At 41.9% G+C, this 17,900-nt stretch overlaps 2 protein-coding genes across 4 annotated transcripts in view; one reads left to right on the top strand and one right to left on the bottom strand.

Annotated features, from left to right (window-relative positions):
- The window catches only part of DAAM2 (dishevelled associated activator of morphogenesis 2), a 710,965-nt gene that overhangs the window by 244,933 nt on the left and 448,132 nt on the right, over positions 1–17,900 (bottom strand). The window lies entirely within an intron of this gene.
- The window catches only part of KIF6 (kinesin family member 6), a 351,956-nt gene that overhangs the window by 72,266 nt on the left and 261,790 nt on the right, over positions 1–17,900 (top strand). For all 3 annotated transcript variants that reach the window (XM_073224258.1, XM_073224256.1, XM_073224257.1), the window contains exons 4-5: positions 227–374; positions 5,065–5,174. In XM_073224258.1, coding sequence (XP_073080359.1) covers positions 227–374; positions 5,065–5,174 — 258 coding nt within the window. The remainder of the gene's footprint in view (positions 1–226; positions 375–5,064; positions 5,175–17,900) is intronic.

Raw genomic sequence — 17,900 nt, forward strand, 5'->3', positions numbered from 1 at the left:
AAGATGACTGGACTCCATCTGAGTTACAGATCCTTTCTTAGAGAAAAGGATGAATGTGCTGACACTCCAGGATACAGCAAATCCAACTAGATACATATATGAATATTTCTATAGGCATTTCTGTAAATGCCTTTCCAACAGTGTTGAATAAATTTAGAATGCAAGTCATTTAATACATGTGCAATTAGCTATTTTGATTTTAAAAGTGTGCTATTTCCTTGTGTAGTGTCTTGGCAGGTTATAATGGTACCATCTTTGCGTATGGGCAAACAGGCAGCGGTAAGACATTCACCATCACAGGTGGGGCAGAGCGCTACAGTGACAGAGGCATTATCCCAAGGACACTGTCGTATATTTTTGAGCAATTACAAAAGGTATGAAACTAAGTTTATTTTATATTTGATATATTCAGCAGAAATTTACTGTGGGTGAAAAATTTATTGTAATATTTCATGATGTTATATTTAAATGAGGAAATATTATGTAATAACTCTGGTCTTTCATTAAGGGAAATTTGGGATTTTGCTGAAGATGTAGGAATTAAGAAGGGGCTTCTCATTAAAGGGATGCTATTTCAGCAAAGGCTCAAAGGGAATTCCTTCTCATATACCCATGGAGGTTAAAAGAACAGATAACACATTTCACCAACTAACATCTTATATTCCTCATTAAGAAATTGAAGAATGTCCTTTTGCCAAGACAAACCTTTATTTTAGCTGGTAAAGCATTGAGTAGGATAATGTGATTGTACCTTTTTCATACTTTAAATAGACGCCCAGAGGAGTTTACCAGAGTAAAAATCCTATTATAATTTATGTTGTTAATAAAAAGGATACCCTATCTATATTATATGCCTTATTTATTGCATGTCTCCAAGTGGCTGTTGCTTTATTGGTATTTAATACAACGTATAATACAATTAACAAGGTAGGCATCCTTGTACCCATTTTATACTTGGGAAAATTGAGTCTCAGGTTCAAATCTTCCTCTAGGTGCTTATGAGTAACTGACCTGGAAGTGCATCCCAGGTCAGTGCTTTTCGTCACTACATACACTACCTCTATACTTTAGACTGGCTTCGTTTTGTTAGTTATATTTAAACAAAGTCTCTACATTGAATTACTTAACTTCTTTGGGTCTCAGTTCTCCCCTCTGGGAAAGCAGGGATTGAATTATCCTAGAGGATCTCCAATAACCTTACCAGTTCCAGCAATTCTTTGGTTCTCTTCATTCTGTATAACAAATGGCCTAAGTAGGTCAGCGAAGCAGTCATTCCAAAATTTCTTGACTGTATGCTGTTTGCATTTTGAGTTGTAAAGATGAGAAGAAATCGCTGAGATCTGCATAATTCTAATTTCCATCCATAAAGTAGCAATTACACATTAGTTCAGCTCATCTCTCACAAGCTCAAACATGCCAACTATGCAGGCCAGAAAATTTGGAAGAGGAAGGGTTGAGTATAGTGCATATGTTGTATCCAAATCCCTCCTTTTCATTTACTTGCTTATTTCTGACAGCTAATGTCAGATTCTGTCATGACAGCTAATGTCATGATTTCTGATAGTTTTTATTGCTGTGGCCTAATGTGGAAGCATGTTTTCTTGGAAAGATCTCTGGAATCTGTGCAGGCTAACCTGGTTCAGAGAAAGTGTACTGCATAGAGCATGCACTGTTGGGGTGGTTACTTATGGTTCAGGCTTGTGGAGTTGCTGAGGGCTTAACAGGCTGTGTTTAAAGATATTGACCAGTTCTTAGTCAGTACACGATATTATACTCAGTACATGATATTATTACTGCAGCCATTAATATCTATCTACGTGTACCTATCTATCTATCTACCTTTCTATCTATATGCATGTGGCCAAATGATTCCTGACCAATTTCCAAGAACCCTTTGAAACTCAGAACAAATGAAGCAAATTCTCCCTTTTAAGTTAAACAAAATAAACAAATTCTTTCCTAATAGAAAATATATTTGTTCCTTTTAAAATTTTGTCTGTGGTTACCAAAATACAGTTCCAAAAGTCTGTCTCCAGTACGTACCGTCTGTTGGGTTCATTGTTTTATGTCTGTTATTGACATTACTCTAAAGTCCATTTCATTCTGAATGATCCTAAATGACTTCCTAGACTTGGAGAAAGCCCACTGGAGCAATTCATAGCCAGAACAACCCTTTGTAAATGGACAGATTTCTACAATGGAGCACAGCACATGCATTATAATCAAACTGCACTGCTGCAAAACAAGACAGTGCCACTTGAAGTTCATCGTAAACTTTGTCCACATTGTATAGTTGAAAAATGCAGACAGGTACTCATGCTCTGAGTTGATTGCTTCATAGGGGCACATGGAGCTCTCTAGAATCCTTAAAGGAAACATTTGACTTATGCAAAGTATTTATTTCAAGATAAACTAAGAGCTAGTGCACTGGGTCCTAAAATGCCTGTGAGTGTGATAGGAGCACATTTGCAATGATCTTAAAAGAAGAAAATTGATTCCATTTATTTTAGAAATCACTGCTCATTATTTTTGAGTATTGTGAGGTTCAAACTTGTTTTGGAGCAAGAGAAAAGACTGTGTGCAGGAAACATGTGTGTTACATTACAGTCTGGCAATCCTAAACACTGAAAAAGGAGTAATAAGGAAAGGTAGCTTGCCACATTGCTCAGTGAATTTTAAGTGTGTATTCCAATGAAAGCCCGGAAAATGCAGAAGCTGGAGGAGCCAAAGGCATTATCCCTATCATCTCAGGGCAGTGGACTTGCTATTTTCCTGAGTTTTATGACTTCTTCTAATTTCTGGAGGAAGAGAGTTTCTTCACTGGAGATGGACACAGAAGTTGGCCGTTCTCTCTGCCTTTCTTCTCCTTTCCTTTTATATTCACATACTGAATTATGTACTTGGAGGCTTTTAGAAATTGAAGTAAAACACAAGAACAGCAATAATAATAACAGCAGCAGCAACATCAATTTGTTGGTGTCTGTTATGGGTCCACAGTTTTGGTAGGATTTTAAATACAGAACCTTTTTTTTCCTGCCACAGTAATTCTGCAAGATAAAGGTTATTATCCCCAATTGCTTAATTGAACAACTGAGGATAATGGTGTAGGATCACTCAGTTATAAATGGCAGATCCTGTATTCAAATCCATTTTTTTCTGATGCTACAATGAGCTCAGAATTGTATGCTAAAAATCTCAAGCCATGATCTATGGGATATCAGGTATATTCAGATAAATTTTAGAAACATATTTTAAACAGGATCTCTGGAAGTGGCTGAATGATCTCCATGGCCTTTAACATGCTGTGAGAATCTTCCAGAGAGAGACTGCATATATGTTAGTCATGGAACACTTTTTCCCATGAGTATTTCATGGAATTTTTTAGGAAACACTGAATTAGACTAAAAGCCACACAGAGTCTCTGTAGTATTTCTAGTCTTTGATACCTGCACTTAGCCAAGATATAACCCAAGAATTGTGTTGAAATGATGTCTTTAGTAAACTGTGATACTAATATAATTGATAGACTGTTTGTCAGGATAAGCAACAGAGTCATCCTCACCAGCAAGATTTCCAGTATTTGGTTGGGAGAAATTTGCTTAGTAGAGATTCAGTTCCTGCTGTCACCTTCCCAGAACACCAGAACATGGAATGTCAGCTGTAGCTTGAATGTTTTACTATAGTCATGTGCTGGCTGAGAGTTGCCTTAATTTGTCACGTAATTATTTTGTTCTTGTGATATAATAGTATCTTTACTTGGAGAGTTTAGGCCGTTTTAAGACTGGAGAGTCATACTAATTTTAATCTGAAGAACACATAGGGGTTCATTATCCAACTTTCTCACTTTAATGGATGTGGAAACTGAGGCCTGACATGGTAGGGGCTCATATCTAGAAGGCCTAGAATTCCAGCTTTGGATTTGCAGGCTAATTGCAGGTTTTCTCCCCTATCTCTGTGACTTGGTCCTCTCTCCCAATGACACCTGTCAATTGGTTCTTTTGGATATGTGTGAGGATTAGTCAAGAAGGTCATCCTAAGAAAACCTCTCTGTGCCTGACAATCTGCCAAACTTCTTGCCGCAAGACATAATGTATGTTCTCCTTTTATGAGAAGCAGGAATATAATATTTGCAGAAATGGAAGCATTTGTATTTTGGGAAAAGCAATAAGAAGATGCTATTGTTTGATATTTTGTCTTAAAAATTGAGCTTGGAATTTTCTTGAGACCTGAGAAAATTCCCTGTTTTATTTTGTCTCAGTAGTGGGTCTTTTTTGTCTGTTGGCAGACCTGAGACTAGGACCATTTACTTTGACTTTTATACATGGATGCCTATGTCATTGCATTTCAGCAATGACCCACAGAACATATGTCTCTCAAACCAATAGTAACATATCCTTGATGTGCCACTTGGACCAGGAAAATTAACCCACCAAGTTAGGTATAGCAGTGAACTGTTAATGTCCACTCTTACTGTTGCCTGATTGATCTAAATTGCTTTTGTCCCCTGGAATTCACTTTCAATTATCAGCTTATTATCAGTTATCTATTTATGTCATGAGATAATTTGAGTGTTAGAAAAGTTAAAAAAAGAATTATGATTAAAGATGGAAACTCTTTTGCTACTGAAGTTTTTAAACCAAAGTGACAATTCTGTCCTTTTACAAATAGACTATTCACAGAATGCAAGTTTATTTTTGTACAGTAATCTTGGTTTTTGCGGGGTTTTTTAATCTGGAAAGTAAAAAAATGGTGTGTTATACAGTTCTGCAACCAAGTTGGCTCATTTTAAGTGTCTATTGACTTTTTATGTACAACGTGGAACCAATAAAAAGCAACAGACTGAAGTTGCTTGCAATCATGGGTGTTGGCCATTAAAAAAAAAAGTTTCATGCATATGGTAACTGGCAACTTGAAAGTGTCACGAACTGAAAATGTAAGCCATACAAAGTGAGAGAGTAACGGAGAGGAACTGTGAAGAAACTATAGTGATAAATGTGCTCATCTTCCTCTAAGCCGAATTGTTCTTTATAGCTATAAAATAATGTCTTTCCCTTTTCCAATCAGGACAGCAGCAAAATATATACAACGCACATTTCCTACTTGGAAATCTACAATGAATGTGGTTATGATCTTTTGGATCCAAGACATGAAGCCTCCGGTTTGGAAGATTTGCCGTGAGTAGCAGAGCAACAAAGAATGGGGTGAAATTACTTTCAGATGTTCCCTTCAATTGTTTTCTTTGAAACTTTGTGTTTCTGGTCTCAATTGTAATTAACAAATACTGGATAACTGAATCTTTTTGTAATATAATGGATATTTTTTCAGATGTGACAAGTAGACAGAAGTGATGGGAACTAAAATTGTTTGAAACCCATTTCTTGGGAAAATCTGTTTTGGAGTTGGTACAAGGGAATACAGTGAATGTTCTCAGACAGTGCATGCTAAAAAAACCGAGGGGATATGACAGCGGTACTCTACTCCTGCCACGTGAAACCCTTTTACTTCTCTAACTGTGGCCTTTCTGTGAAGAAGGTATTCAATTAGGGTGCAAGTAAGAGAGAAAATAAAACTCGGAGTATTCCCTAAATGTTTCTCTGCTATTTTTAAGACTAACTTTGACAGTCATTTGGTCAGATTGACACCAATTGCTTCATGACTGAAACATGTTTAGAGTCTTCAGAGCTTGCCTGCTAATGGAGAAAGGTCCCCTGCCAACATTTATGTAGCATGACTCACTACTTGTTTGAATATCTGCCTAAATTACATTTTAATTGGTAACCAATTCATTTACTTTTGTTCACACATCTTCATGTATCAGAAGTTGGTAGAGCCAAAAAAATGTCTTTTAAGATTCTTATTAAGTGTTCTAAAATATTTTAAAGTATATATTAATTCTCTGCCCCAAAGATCAACAACTTTTTACTTTGCAAAGGAAATAAGAATAAGAAAGAAAATAAATTATACTCTTTACATCACCTTTATATGTGTTCTTCCACTAATGTTGATTGAAAGTTTTCATAAATCATCTCTGTTATGCTAATAATATTAAGAGAAGTTAGGACAGGGGATTATTGTTGGTACTCTAAATATTTGTGTAAGAATTAAGAGAAAAGAAAGATTACTGAGTCCATGGAGGAAATTGGTCTTAAATAAACTATTGGAATTAAGGTAACAAAAAGGAAAAAGCTTCCTTATAGGAAGGATAGGAACAACATTAAAAATATGAAGGTGTGGTCAGAAAGGTCATGTGTTGAGGAGTCATGTGAAGTAAAAGCAGAAAGGCCAACTAATGCCAACTTTTGAGAGATTTGAAGGACAGGCTTTTGGTGTGAAATTGATCTTTATTCGAATAGGCTTCTTAATTCGTTTTCTAATTAGAAGTATAGTCTAACTCATATACTTCTAGGCTAAATCTTGCTTAAAATTGCTTTTAACAAGTTACATCTACACCAGAGAACTTGAAGCCTGCTTAGCAATAATCCAGAAATTAAGAACTTGACTATGATGAACATGGCAGAGGAGGCAAGATAAATCCAAGAGATATGCAGAAAATAAATTAATAAATAAAAAGAAAAGTAATTGATTATGCTTAGTGCCTTGGATTTGATTGAAAAGAAGGTAAATCACAGTAGATTGGTGTTCTATCCTCATTTTACTGATTGAGGAGAGTAAGCCCAAAGATGTATGACTTGCCTAGGATTTCAAAACTAGTCTATTAATGGTAGCAAGGATTAAAAACCAGATACTCTCACTTTCATGCCAGAGTAGCAAAAGTAGCTTCAAGATTTTACCATGGGGCCTGGAGAATTAATGAGTCATTGACCTAAGAAGGAGATTTCAATTAGAAAACTTGATTGGGTGATAGTGATGAGCTTCACACATACAACCTTGGTGTCTGAGGATACTGGACTGGGTGTTTACATTTACAATAAATTCCTCAGAAGTAGGAAGCATGCCTTCTTAAGTTAGTAATCTCTCTACCACCTAGGCCAAAATGAATCCTTAATATTTTAAAAACTTACGTGTTAAAGGGGAACTATGATATGGACTTTTTGAAAATGAGAGTATAAAGAGAAACTAGCATGAGCTCTTTGACTCTGAATCCAACTGACATAATAAGCTGCAGCCTAACTAGGAAAAGAAGTAGGAATGAGAAAAGTCCATTAAACTCTTAAGAGAGGTGTTCTAATGTAAAGTAACAAGCACCAGAAATGTGGTTTCTAGTCCCAATACTACAATTTTAGATAAACTCTTTGACTTTTCTGAGTTCTCTTTGTCTGTGAAATATGAACATTAGAGTATATAATATTTAACAGTCTTCCACCCTCCAATGTCCAGAGTTCAAAGATAGGTGACCTCACAGGATAGGACTTACTTGGTGACTCTTCTCCCCTTCACAAAAGAATAAGAAGTGATTTAGATGTTTTCAATGGTCTTTCTAGAAAAAAAGCCTTGCATCTCTTGAGAGCAAGAACAATGCCTTAAGTCACTTTATGTGTCTGCAGTTCCCAGTATGCCTGGCATTTAATAATGGTTCTCAGTGTTGGTCAGATTGTCTCTATAGATGTTGCTAGCTTTCTGTCTTAAACTACTGCTCATTCTTTAGTAGTTTTACTTTCTTATTGGATAATCAGTTCACTGATTCAAGTCAAAAGTGACCTCAGTGTCGCGTGCCCTGTCCTCGCCGGCAAGAACAGCATGCAACAACAGCAGGATTCTTCTGCAGAAAGCTTTATTCTTCAGCTCTTTGTGAAACAAATGAGTTGGGCAGGACCCAGAGGGGAAGGAGAGGCTTGCTTATATAGTTCTCATGCTCTGACCTGGTTGGTGCGGCTCCATATGCCTTATTAGCATAACCATTTGGTGGGTCTCATTGGTCCTTATGCCAAGGCGCAATTAGCATGTAGTTTAGTGGTGTGGGATGATTTGTCATTAGGAAGTTCGGGGCCTTCCGGCTGCCCTGCATTGGGCGCTATTTTCTGAGCGCGGCTGCCAACATCTCCCCCTTTTTTGTCTAACAGAAGCTCAAGGCGGAACTTGCCAGCAGAGGCGGAGACAGAGGCCTGACCTCCATCATACTTCCTGATGCCCCCTTTTTGGAGAGGGGTTCTGGGCATCTACCCCTATGCAGTCAGGCATGCCTCTCAGAGGGGTCCAAGACCTCTTGCAGTGCTTTGCCTCGCATCCTCTGGCTGGCGTTGGGACCGCTTGGTACAAAGGGTTTGGACCCTTTTTCTCAACCCTCTTGCACCATGAGCTTCTTAAAGAAAGCTGTGATTAAGCATTGAGGTACTCGGGCCTGGTGCAGTGCCACATGGGCTCAGGGTGCAAGAGCTACCTCAAGCTAAAGCCGAGCTTCCTTCTTAAGCATGTTGAGCCACACTTGGGGAGAGGCGCCAACGTCTATCGCCATTAGGGCTTGAGCAAGGATCACCTTGTCCTGCTTATGTTGGTTGCGGAGTCTGCATAACAACCAGAGTAAGAGCATGAGACCTCCAAGCAGGAACACGCCCATCCCAGCCATGCCCGCCCACTCCTTGACGTGGGAGAGAGCTCTGAGGAACCAGGAAGAGAGTCCTTCCGCTAAGGAGATATCTAGACGGGTGGAGTTGATGTGGATAATTTCTCGCCGCAGCTCTTCTAGTGTCCCATTGGAGTCTTGGGACCAGTTTCCTGAAAGATACTGGGACAGGTCTCGTGACAGATTAGCTGCCCGTGTAAAATTTTTATATTGAATGCTAGTGATGCAGAGGGCACGATATTTCCGCTCACATCCCAATTGGGCCATTTGCCAGAGCACCTCTATTTGTTCCTCCACGAGATCTATGCGTTGATTGAGGATCATTATTCCTCCTTTCAGTTTGCCATCAAGTGTGGACTGTTGGTCCAGGGCAGAAGCTACTGAGGCTGCAAGGTTATTGAGCTCTGTAGCCGATTTGATGGAGGTGTCTAAAGCTATACCAGCGGCGGTGGCTGCGACCGCGGTCGCGGAGATCAGGAGCACTATGGCGGCTGTAACACCGAAATCGCGCCTTTCTCGAAACAGAGTCATGGTGTTAGGGGCGTCTACGGGAACAGGGACCCAACGGGGGATGCGGACTACCAAAGCATTGGTAAAGTTACGCGCATCCCAACACTGAGACAGAAAGCAGGTTTCATTGGAGCAGGAGTCAAAGCTACTATTGGATAAGATAAACAGAAATGGATGGTATACGCATACTGGAGAAGGTGGAAAAAGGGAATTAGGTGACTCTGGACCTGATTTTGCTGAACACGTGTAGTTCTCGTTGTTATGGGTCATGATCATGTTCCAGTGTGCGCGCATGTGGTTATTCTCGCACCAAAAGGTGATATTTTTTACACCGATTCCCCCACCCTGGAGGGCGGAAAAGGGGGAGAGGTCGGTACACGAGCCATTGACTCCACACAGCATCTATTTATGGAAGGGGTTCATGCTCAGCTGCTGATGAAACTCGCCTTCGAGCACCTTTACTGGCCACCAAGCCTCATTGGCTGGCCGTCCCTCCATATCTGGGGAGATGGTAAACTCTTGCTTCTCAGTTGCCCACGTTACTACAGTTGACTGACAGTCAGTCCAGGGCCACAGCTCTCCCTCATAGTCGCCCACACAATGGGAGGCATATTTGGGTTGACGAGGCCTATCGGTGGAATTGTTCCTGGGAGAGTGTACAAATGTGCCATTGATCCAGAGAACCATCTGGTGGATAGTCATGTTCTTATAGGGCGGGCTCCCTTCCTTATTAGGCCCTTCAAATTTAGCTGACATAACGGGGAGGCTACTGGCCTCTAGAATTATGTCACTGAACCATCCGTATTTCCTCCGTTTCAGGGAGATACAGCCAGCTAGATTCTGAGTGGTGAAGCATAATGACCCATTAGTTACGAAGGATCGGTTTTCTCCCAGGGGAGCTACTAGGGTGTCTTTAACTAAGTAGGGCAAGTTCATACTAGCATTGGTAGTGAAAAAGCGCAGAAAAACGGCTGCATTGAAACGGACAGGCATAGGCTTAGGAAAGGCAGACAGGATTCCCCATCTCAATACTCCCTGAGTCGGGGTCTCCAGTGTCAGGAGCAGGGTCAGGAGGTATAGCGAAGTCATCTCCTTTGTTTAGGACTTTCCTCGTTAGGCGCTCCGGGATCCAGAAGGGATTTTCTTCACCCTGGGGGAAAACACACACAGCTCCCCTGGATCTGATTATGATTGGATCCGGGCCCTTCCATTGGTTAGATAACACGTCCTTCCATTTTACTAGTTCTTGTGGGTCTTTTGGCCACTGATTATGGCGATCCGCTGCTGTATGGCCTTGAGCATCCAGATTCAAAAAATTTATAGTGAAAAGTGCTAGGGCTATGGCAGTTTTTGGTGTGGGGGGTATATCTTCAATTCCCCCTTTTTGTTTAAGTAAATAGGATTTGAGCGTGCGGTTCGCGCGTTCCACAATCCCTTGACCCTGTGGGTTGTAGGGAAGGCCAGTGATATGTTTTATCCCCATGTGATGACAAAATTGAGCAAATTTTGTAGAGGTATAGGCTGGGCCATTGTCTGTTTTCAGAATCTGTGGTAACCCCCATGCGCTCCAAGCCTCAAGGCAGTGCTGGATGACATGGGAAGCTTTCTTTCCTGACAATGGGGAGGCAAAGATGACTCCTGAACAGGTATCCACGGATACATGTACATATTTCAGTTTCCCAAAAGACGAAATATGCGTCACATCCATTTGCCAAACTTGTAAAGGCCTAATACCTCTGGGGTTGATCCCAACATGAGGTGTGGGAAGGAAGCTGCAGCAATGTTGGCAGCTAAGGACAATGTTCCTAGCTTCGGCCCTGGTTATGCTAAATCGCTTGCGCAGTGTTTCGGCAGTGACATGAAATTGTGTATGGAATTTTGAAGCTGTGGTGATAGGGTCTAGCAGGGGAAAAGCTATATTTCTGGTTGCGAGGTCTGCCAGGTGGTTGCCTTGGGTCATAGGCCCGGGAAGGCCTGAATGTGCTCTGATATGAGTTATATACAAAGGAGATTGCCTATGAAGTAGTGCTGATTGTATCTGTTTGAACAAAGTGGCTACTGGGCTGGACGCTTTGATTAGCCCGGCCACTTCTAGAGATTTGACTGCATTAACTACATAACAGGAGTCAGACACAATATTTAAAGGTTCAGGAAAGATTTGTAGGACCTCTAAGACTATGCGACATTCCACTATTTGTGGAGTGTCAGGCGTGTAGCCTTTTGTCACAACTTTGCCATCATGGACATAGGCACCTGTGCCTGTCTTAGACCCGTCCGTGTAAACTGTTTTTCCATGAGGCAGCGGGGTTAGGCTAGTGACCCGAGGAAATACTAGGAGATGATTTTTGGCAAAGTTGATGAGGGGATGTTTAGGGAAATGATTATCAAAGGTTCCTGAGAAACTGTAAGCAAGTATGGCCCAATCATCGTTCATAGTACATAATACTTGTATCTGTTCTACGCTGTAAGGGGTTATAATTTTAGCTGGAGCCTCTCCGAAATGTGTCATGGAGGTTTTTACTCCTCTCAAAGCAAGTTTGGCCACGGCTGCCGGATAGTACTCTATTGTCCTAGCCTGAGAGGCTTGGGGATGGATCCAGATCAGTGGGCCGTGCTGCCATAAAACTGCTGTTGGCAGCTCCGGGGTGGGAAGGACACACAACTCAAAGGGTTCATTCGATTGCACTCTATTTAATTGTGCTGTCATCAAAGCCTGTTCTACTTTGCGAATGGCTTGTAATGCCTCAGGTGTGAGGGAGCGCGGTGACGTTAGTTGTGGGTCTCCTTCTAGGGTTTTAAATAGTGGAGTCAATTCAGTGGTGGGTATCTTTAAGTATGGGCGCAACCAATTAATATCTCCTAGGAGTTTTTGGAAGTCATTCAAATTTCGCAATTGATTATGTCTTATCTCAAGCTTTTGGGGGCAAATTACATCTGTGTAAATGGTTGCTCCTAGGAATTTGCTAACACTAGATTTTTGGACCTTCTCGCTTGCTATATTCAGTCTCCAATTTTCTAGGGATCTAGTGAGATCTATATATGCTTCTTCTATTTCCGCTGGTTGTGGGGAGCAAAGAAGGATGTCATCCATGTAATGGATGATCTTTAGCGTGGGATAGGTCTTACGAATTGGGTCTAGCGCTCGCTGAACGTACAGTTGACATATGGTGGGGCTATTTGCCATTCCTTGAGGGAGGACCTTCCACTGAAATCTGGCATCGGGTTGTTCATGGTTAATAGCTGGCAAAGTAAAAGCAAATCTTTCCCTGTCCTTGGAGCTTAGAGGTATAGAAAAGAAACAATCTTTAATATCTATTATGAGCACTTTCCATTCTTTGGGTAAGGCAGAGAGGAGTGGCAGTCCCCGTTGTACGGGTCCAAGCATTCTCATTTGAGCATTTACTGCTCTCAGATCATGAAGCAACCTCCATGATCCTGACTTTTTCCTGATTACAAATATGGGTGTGTTCCATGGGGACACAGAGGGTTCTAGGTGTCCCACTTGGAGCTGCTCTTGCACTAAGCAATGAGCTGCTTCTAATTTTTCAGAGGATAGGGGCCACTGAGGAACCCATACGGCCTCCTCTGTGAGCCAAGGTATGGGCATGGCATCTTCAATGGCCCCTATGAAAAACCCAGGCCGTGACGGTCATTCTTTACTTTGGGCAGGATGGGCTCTATGTGTCCCTGTTGGTGTTTCCCCAGCCCCTTGCCAGGGATGTATCCCATGTCCATCATCATGCCTTGGGCGGGGGTGGAGTATTCATTAATGAGTTTGAGGCCTAAGTCTCTCATGACATCCCTCCCCCATAAATTGACCGGTAGAGGGAGTACATAAGGGGTGACTGTACCCTCTTGTCCTTCAGGGGCTCGCCATTTCAATGGTTTGGCACTAATTGAAGGGCTTGACTCATATCCTAAACCTTGTAATGAATGTGAGGATTGGGTCACAGGCCACTTGGAGGGCCACCAGGTTGCAGAGATAATACTTTTATCTGCTCCAGTGTCTAGGATTCCCTCAAAGCTCTTTCCCTCTATTTGAAGAGTTAATTTTGGTCTGTCTGCTAAATCTAATACTATGAAGGCTGAATCCCAGTCAGAGGAGCCGAAGCCCCTTTCTCCCCTCTCCGTGTTGGTAGCAGGATAATTGGCGTGGAGACTAGGTAAAACTAAGAGCTGGGCTATGCGGTCTCCCGGGGATATAGGATAGATTCCTCTGGGAGCCGAACACATGATTTTTACCTGTCCTTCATAATCTTGATCTATAACTCCGGGATGAACTACCAGGCCTTTCAATGCAGCAGAAGAGCGCCCTAGGAGTAACCCAATGGTATTTGGTGGTAGGGGGCCTTTAAAGTCTGAAGGGATAGGCTGAACTCCCATCTGTGGAGTCAACACTATTCTGGTGGTGGCACGGATGTCCAATCCCGCGGAACCTGAAGTGGCTCTCCTTGGGGGGCCTGGTTGTTCCCGAATGACACTTGCGTGCTGGTTGCCCCATATATTTGCGGGCCCTGGTGACAGGGGCCCCTCTGGGCGTTTTTTGGCAGTTCTAAGGGTTTCCCTTCTATATCTTTAATAGACCGGCACTCATTGGCCCAATGCCTGCCTTTCTTACACTTAGGGCACAACCCAGGGGTCTTTTGGGTTGTTTGTTCTGAAGCTGGGCTCCTACACTCTCTCTTTATATGTCCTAATTTCCCGCATTGAAAGCATTTGATACTTCTGTTAGTGATCCTGGCTTGTTTGTGGCTCTGTAATATGGCCGCGGCTAGGCCCGCATTGGTGAGTGGCCCTCCTATTTCTCTACAGGCTTTCAACCAGGCATGTATCCCTTTTTGTTTCCAGGGTGTTATCGCCTGTCTGCATTCCTTGGTACATTGTTCAAATACTAATTGCTCCACTAGGGGCATTGCTTGTTCCTGATCTCCAAATATTCTGCCTGCGGCCTCCATCATACAAGCGACAAAGTCAGAAAATGGCTCGCTCAGCCCCTGAATAATTTTTGTCAAATTGCCTGATACTTCTCCTTTGTTGGTGAGGGCTTTCCATGCCTTGGCGGCGCACGTGTTTATTTGTGTGTATACCTGTAAGGGGAAGGCGGTCTGGTTGGCTACCCACTGTCCTTGGCCCGTCAGCATATCATATGACCACGCAGGCTGTCCTTCGGCCGCGTTTGCGCGTGCCTGGGTCATGCTGATATCATGCCACAATGCCTTCCATTCTATGTATTGCCCCATACTAGAAAGGCATGCCTTAGTTACATATTGCCAGTCTGCGGGTGTCATGGCTGTCTCTGTTAATCTCTCAACTTGTGCTATGGTATAGTTAGCACTGACTCCATAAGCCCGAACGGATTCTGCTAACTCCTTAACTTGTTTATGGCTCAGGGGCTGGTGAGAGCGTACGCCATTATCCTCAAATACAGGAAACATTTGTCTAATTGCCTGAAGAGTATCTGGGTGGCAAAAGGAGAGTGCGCCACTCACGTAAGGTGGCGGGGCAACGGGCATCGGGGGACACCCTGCTTTCATTTTTTCCTTGGTCCGCTTTTCAACTTTGCTGGTTCCCTTACTTCTGCACTCTGCGGTTTTATTCTCTTCCCCTTCCTCTGCGGACATTAATTCCTCCTCAGATTCCCTATTGGAGAGTTGGAGGTCCCTCAACTCTTTCCAGAGGTATTTACTATTTTCTCCGAGGCGATTGTCACTCGCTTCTCGGGGCTCTTTCGCTTTTGCCCTAGGCGGGCTTTCTCCCTCACTCTGAGGTTTCTTTACCTTCGTTTTTGTGGCCTTTTTTCGGCCGCGCGCGCTCTCTGTTTCCCGTTCCGTTTCTGACATGCTCTCTTGGATATCTGTCAATGCTCTCTGACCTTCTTTTATTACCTTTTCACATCTCTCATCTTGCAGACAAGCTCTAATCAGTTTCCAGAGGGGCCTGGTGCCTCCCCTCAGGCTACCCTCCTCCTCCTCTCTATCAAGATCTTTCCCCAGTTTGTCCCAGCTCGGGATTGAGAGGGACCCTGAACAAATGAACCAGGGGGCCACACGGTCTATCTCCTTCACAAAAGATCCTAAGACTTTGCTGGAGACCTTCAAGTTTCGCTCTTTGAGAGCTGTCTGCAGCGCCGTGACTAATGACGGTGCATTCCCCATGGTGCCTCCTTATTTACAGAGAACCATCAACCATCATCCTAAAAGGCAGGGGCCTCTCGGAACTTACCCCTCCGGGCTTTCTTCTGACCTGCAGTTCTGAATCCTCTCCAGATGTCTGAAGGGTCCTGCCTGTGCCGGTGATGTTCTGGTTCCCGGGATTCGGCACCACTTGTTGCGTGCCCTGTCCTCGCCAGCAAGAACAGCACGCAACAACAGCAGGATTCTTCTGCAGAAAGCTTTATTCTTCAGCTCTTTGTGAAACAAATGAGTTGGGCAGGACCCAGAGGGGAAGGAGAGGCTTGCTTATATAGTTCTCATGCTCTGACCTGGTTGGTGCGGCTCCATATGCCTTATTAGCATAACCATTTGGTGGGTCTCATTGGTCCTTATGCCAAGGCGCAATTAGCATGTAGTTTAGTGGTGTGGGATGATTTGTCATTAGGAAGTTCGGGGCCTTCCGGCTGCCCTGCATTGGGCGCTATTTTCTGAGCGCGGCTGCCAACACCTCAGTTACACAACAGATGTTTTCAGTGAATTACCACACACACACACACACACACACACACACACACAAATGGTCTGAAAGATGTTCTTATCTTACATTTTGGACTATAATGTCATGACAACAAATCTCATTAAAATAAAAGTGAGAAGATTCTCATTATGAAAGAAGATTCCCATATCCCAGGATTGTAGCCTATTTACTTCAAATATATTCAATACCATAAAATTCTAAAACAACTCAAGAATTGCATATTTTGCACATTCTTTTGGTGTGGGGATAATGGGATTTGACTGGTATTAAGTCTGCTAATTTGAGGGATTTTAGAGTATTTGCCTTTTACTAAGATTGCAAAGTAATTCTTTATAATGGAATGTGACTTCTGCTGTACCTGGATTGGTTTAAGAGTATGCGCTGTTAATCTGGTTTCACACACTCTTGAGCTCCGATAAGCTCTAACTCTGAAATCCTATCTGGTTGACTGGTTTCATTGTTATGAGCTGGAATGTCCTAAACACTGTGAATACCATCCAAAAATAGTAGGCAAAATGTAGGTGGCCTTGGTTCTCTCTTGCAGTCATCCATTCGAGGGCGATGGCGATACACATACGTGAGCCCTTCTATATTCATATACTTGGCTTAACTATAAAATTGAATTCAAGGTCATTTTGATGTTGTCCAGCAGCCTCCAGTAACAAGTTCTTTACCACTGAGAAACAGCTTACCTCAGTCACCTGCTGCATGTTCCTCTCACATGCACTCTGCCTTTTCTGTTTCTTTTTCTTTTATATTCTTATGAGTTCCACCTCTCTGCTGTTGCTGAAGCATTTACCTATAGACTACCTGTTGACTTTGTGTTCATGGTGTCAGGGCACCAGACTAAAGTCAATCACTTTTTGTAAATGTTGCTATAGGTTTTTGGCAATGAGATTTTAGGTACAATGCCAAAAGCATAATCTGTGAAAGAAAAAATAGATAAGCTAACTAACTTCATTAAAATTAAAAACTTCTGCTCTCTGAGAGTCATTGTCAAGAGAATAAAAAGACAAGCCAGAGACTGAGAGAAAATATTTACCAAACACGTATCTGATGAAGGACTTGTTTCCAAGATACACAAAGAGCTCTTAAACTTATCAGTAAGAAAACAAACAACCCAATTAGGAAATGAGAAAAAGATCTGAACAGGCACCTCACCAAAAAAGATATACAAATAGCAAATAAATATATGAAAAGATGCTCCATATCACCCGTCATTAGGGAATTGCTAATTAAACAACATGATAACATTGCACACCTTTTAGAATGGATAAAATAAAATAAAAAAATTGGCAGTACCAAATCCTGACAAGAATGTAGAGCAGCTGGAACTCTCATTCATTGCTGGTGGGAATGCAAAATGGCAGGGCCATTTTGGAAGACAATTCTCAGTTTCTTACAAAAATTAAACCTAGTCTTACCATATGATCCAGCAATCATACTCCTAGGCATTTAACCGTATGAGCTGAAAATTTGTGTCAGCCCAGAAATCTGCCCACAAGTGGATATAGCACCTTTATACATAATTGTCAAAAACTGGAAGCAGCCAAATGTCTCTCAGTAGGCAAATAGAAAAGCAAAACTGTGGTATATCTATGCAGTGGACTATTATGTGGTGATAAAAAGAAATGAGCTATTAAGCTATAAAAAGACATGGAAGGATCTTAAATGCGTATTGCCAAGTGCAAAATTCAGTATGAAAAGTCTGTATCTATATGATTCCAACTATATGACATTCTGGAAAAGGCAGAACCATAGATACAGTTAAAAGATCAGTGATTGTCAGTGGGGGGAGAGGTAGTCACCTTCACGACTGGGTGAAGCACAGGGGATTTTTTTGGGCAGTGAAACTATTTTATATGAAAGTATAATGTTGGATACATGACCTCAAGCATTTGTCCAAACCCATAGAATGTACCACACCAAGAGTGAGCCCTAATATAAGCTGGGGACCTTCAGTTAATGAAACAAAAACAAAAAAGAACAAACTATTGAAAAATTTAATAACTTGGATGAATCTCCTGGGAATTACACTGAGTGAAAAAAGCCAATCCCAAAGGTTATATGCTGTATGATTTCATTTATGTAATATTCTTTAAATGACAAAATTATAGAATTAAATTAACTGGTTAGTGGTTGACAATAATTAGGTAGGGAAGTGGGAATGGTTATACAA

Source organism: Manis javanica, chromosome 16 (assembly GCF_040802235.1).
Source record: "Manis javanica isolate MJ-LG chromosome 16, MJ_LKY, whole genome shotgun sequence".
NCBI lineage: Eukaryota > Metazoa > Chordata > Mammalia > Pholidota > Manidae > Manis > Manis javanica.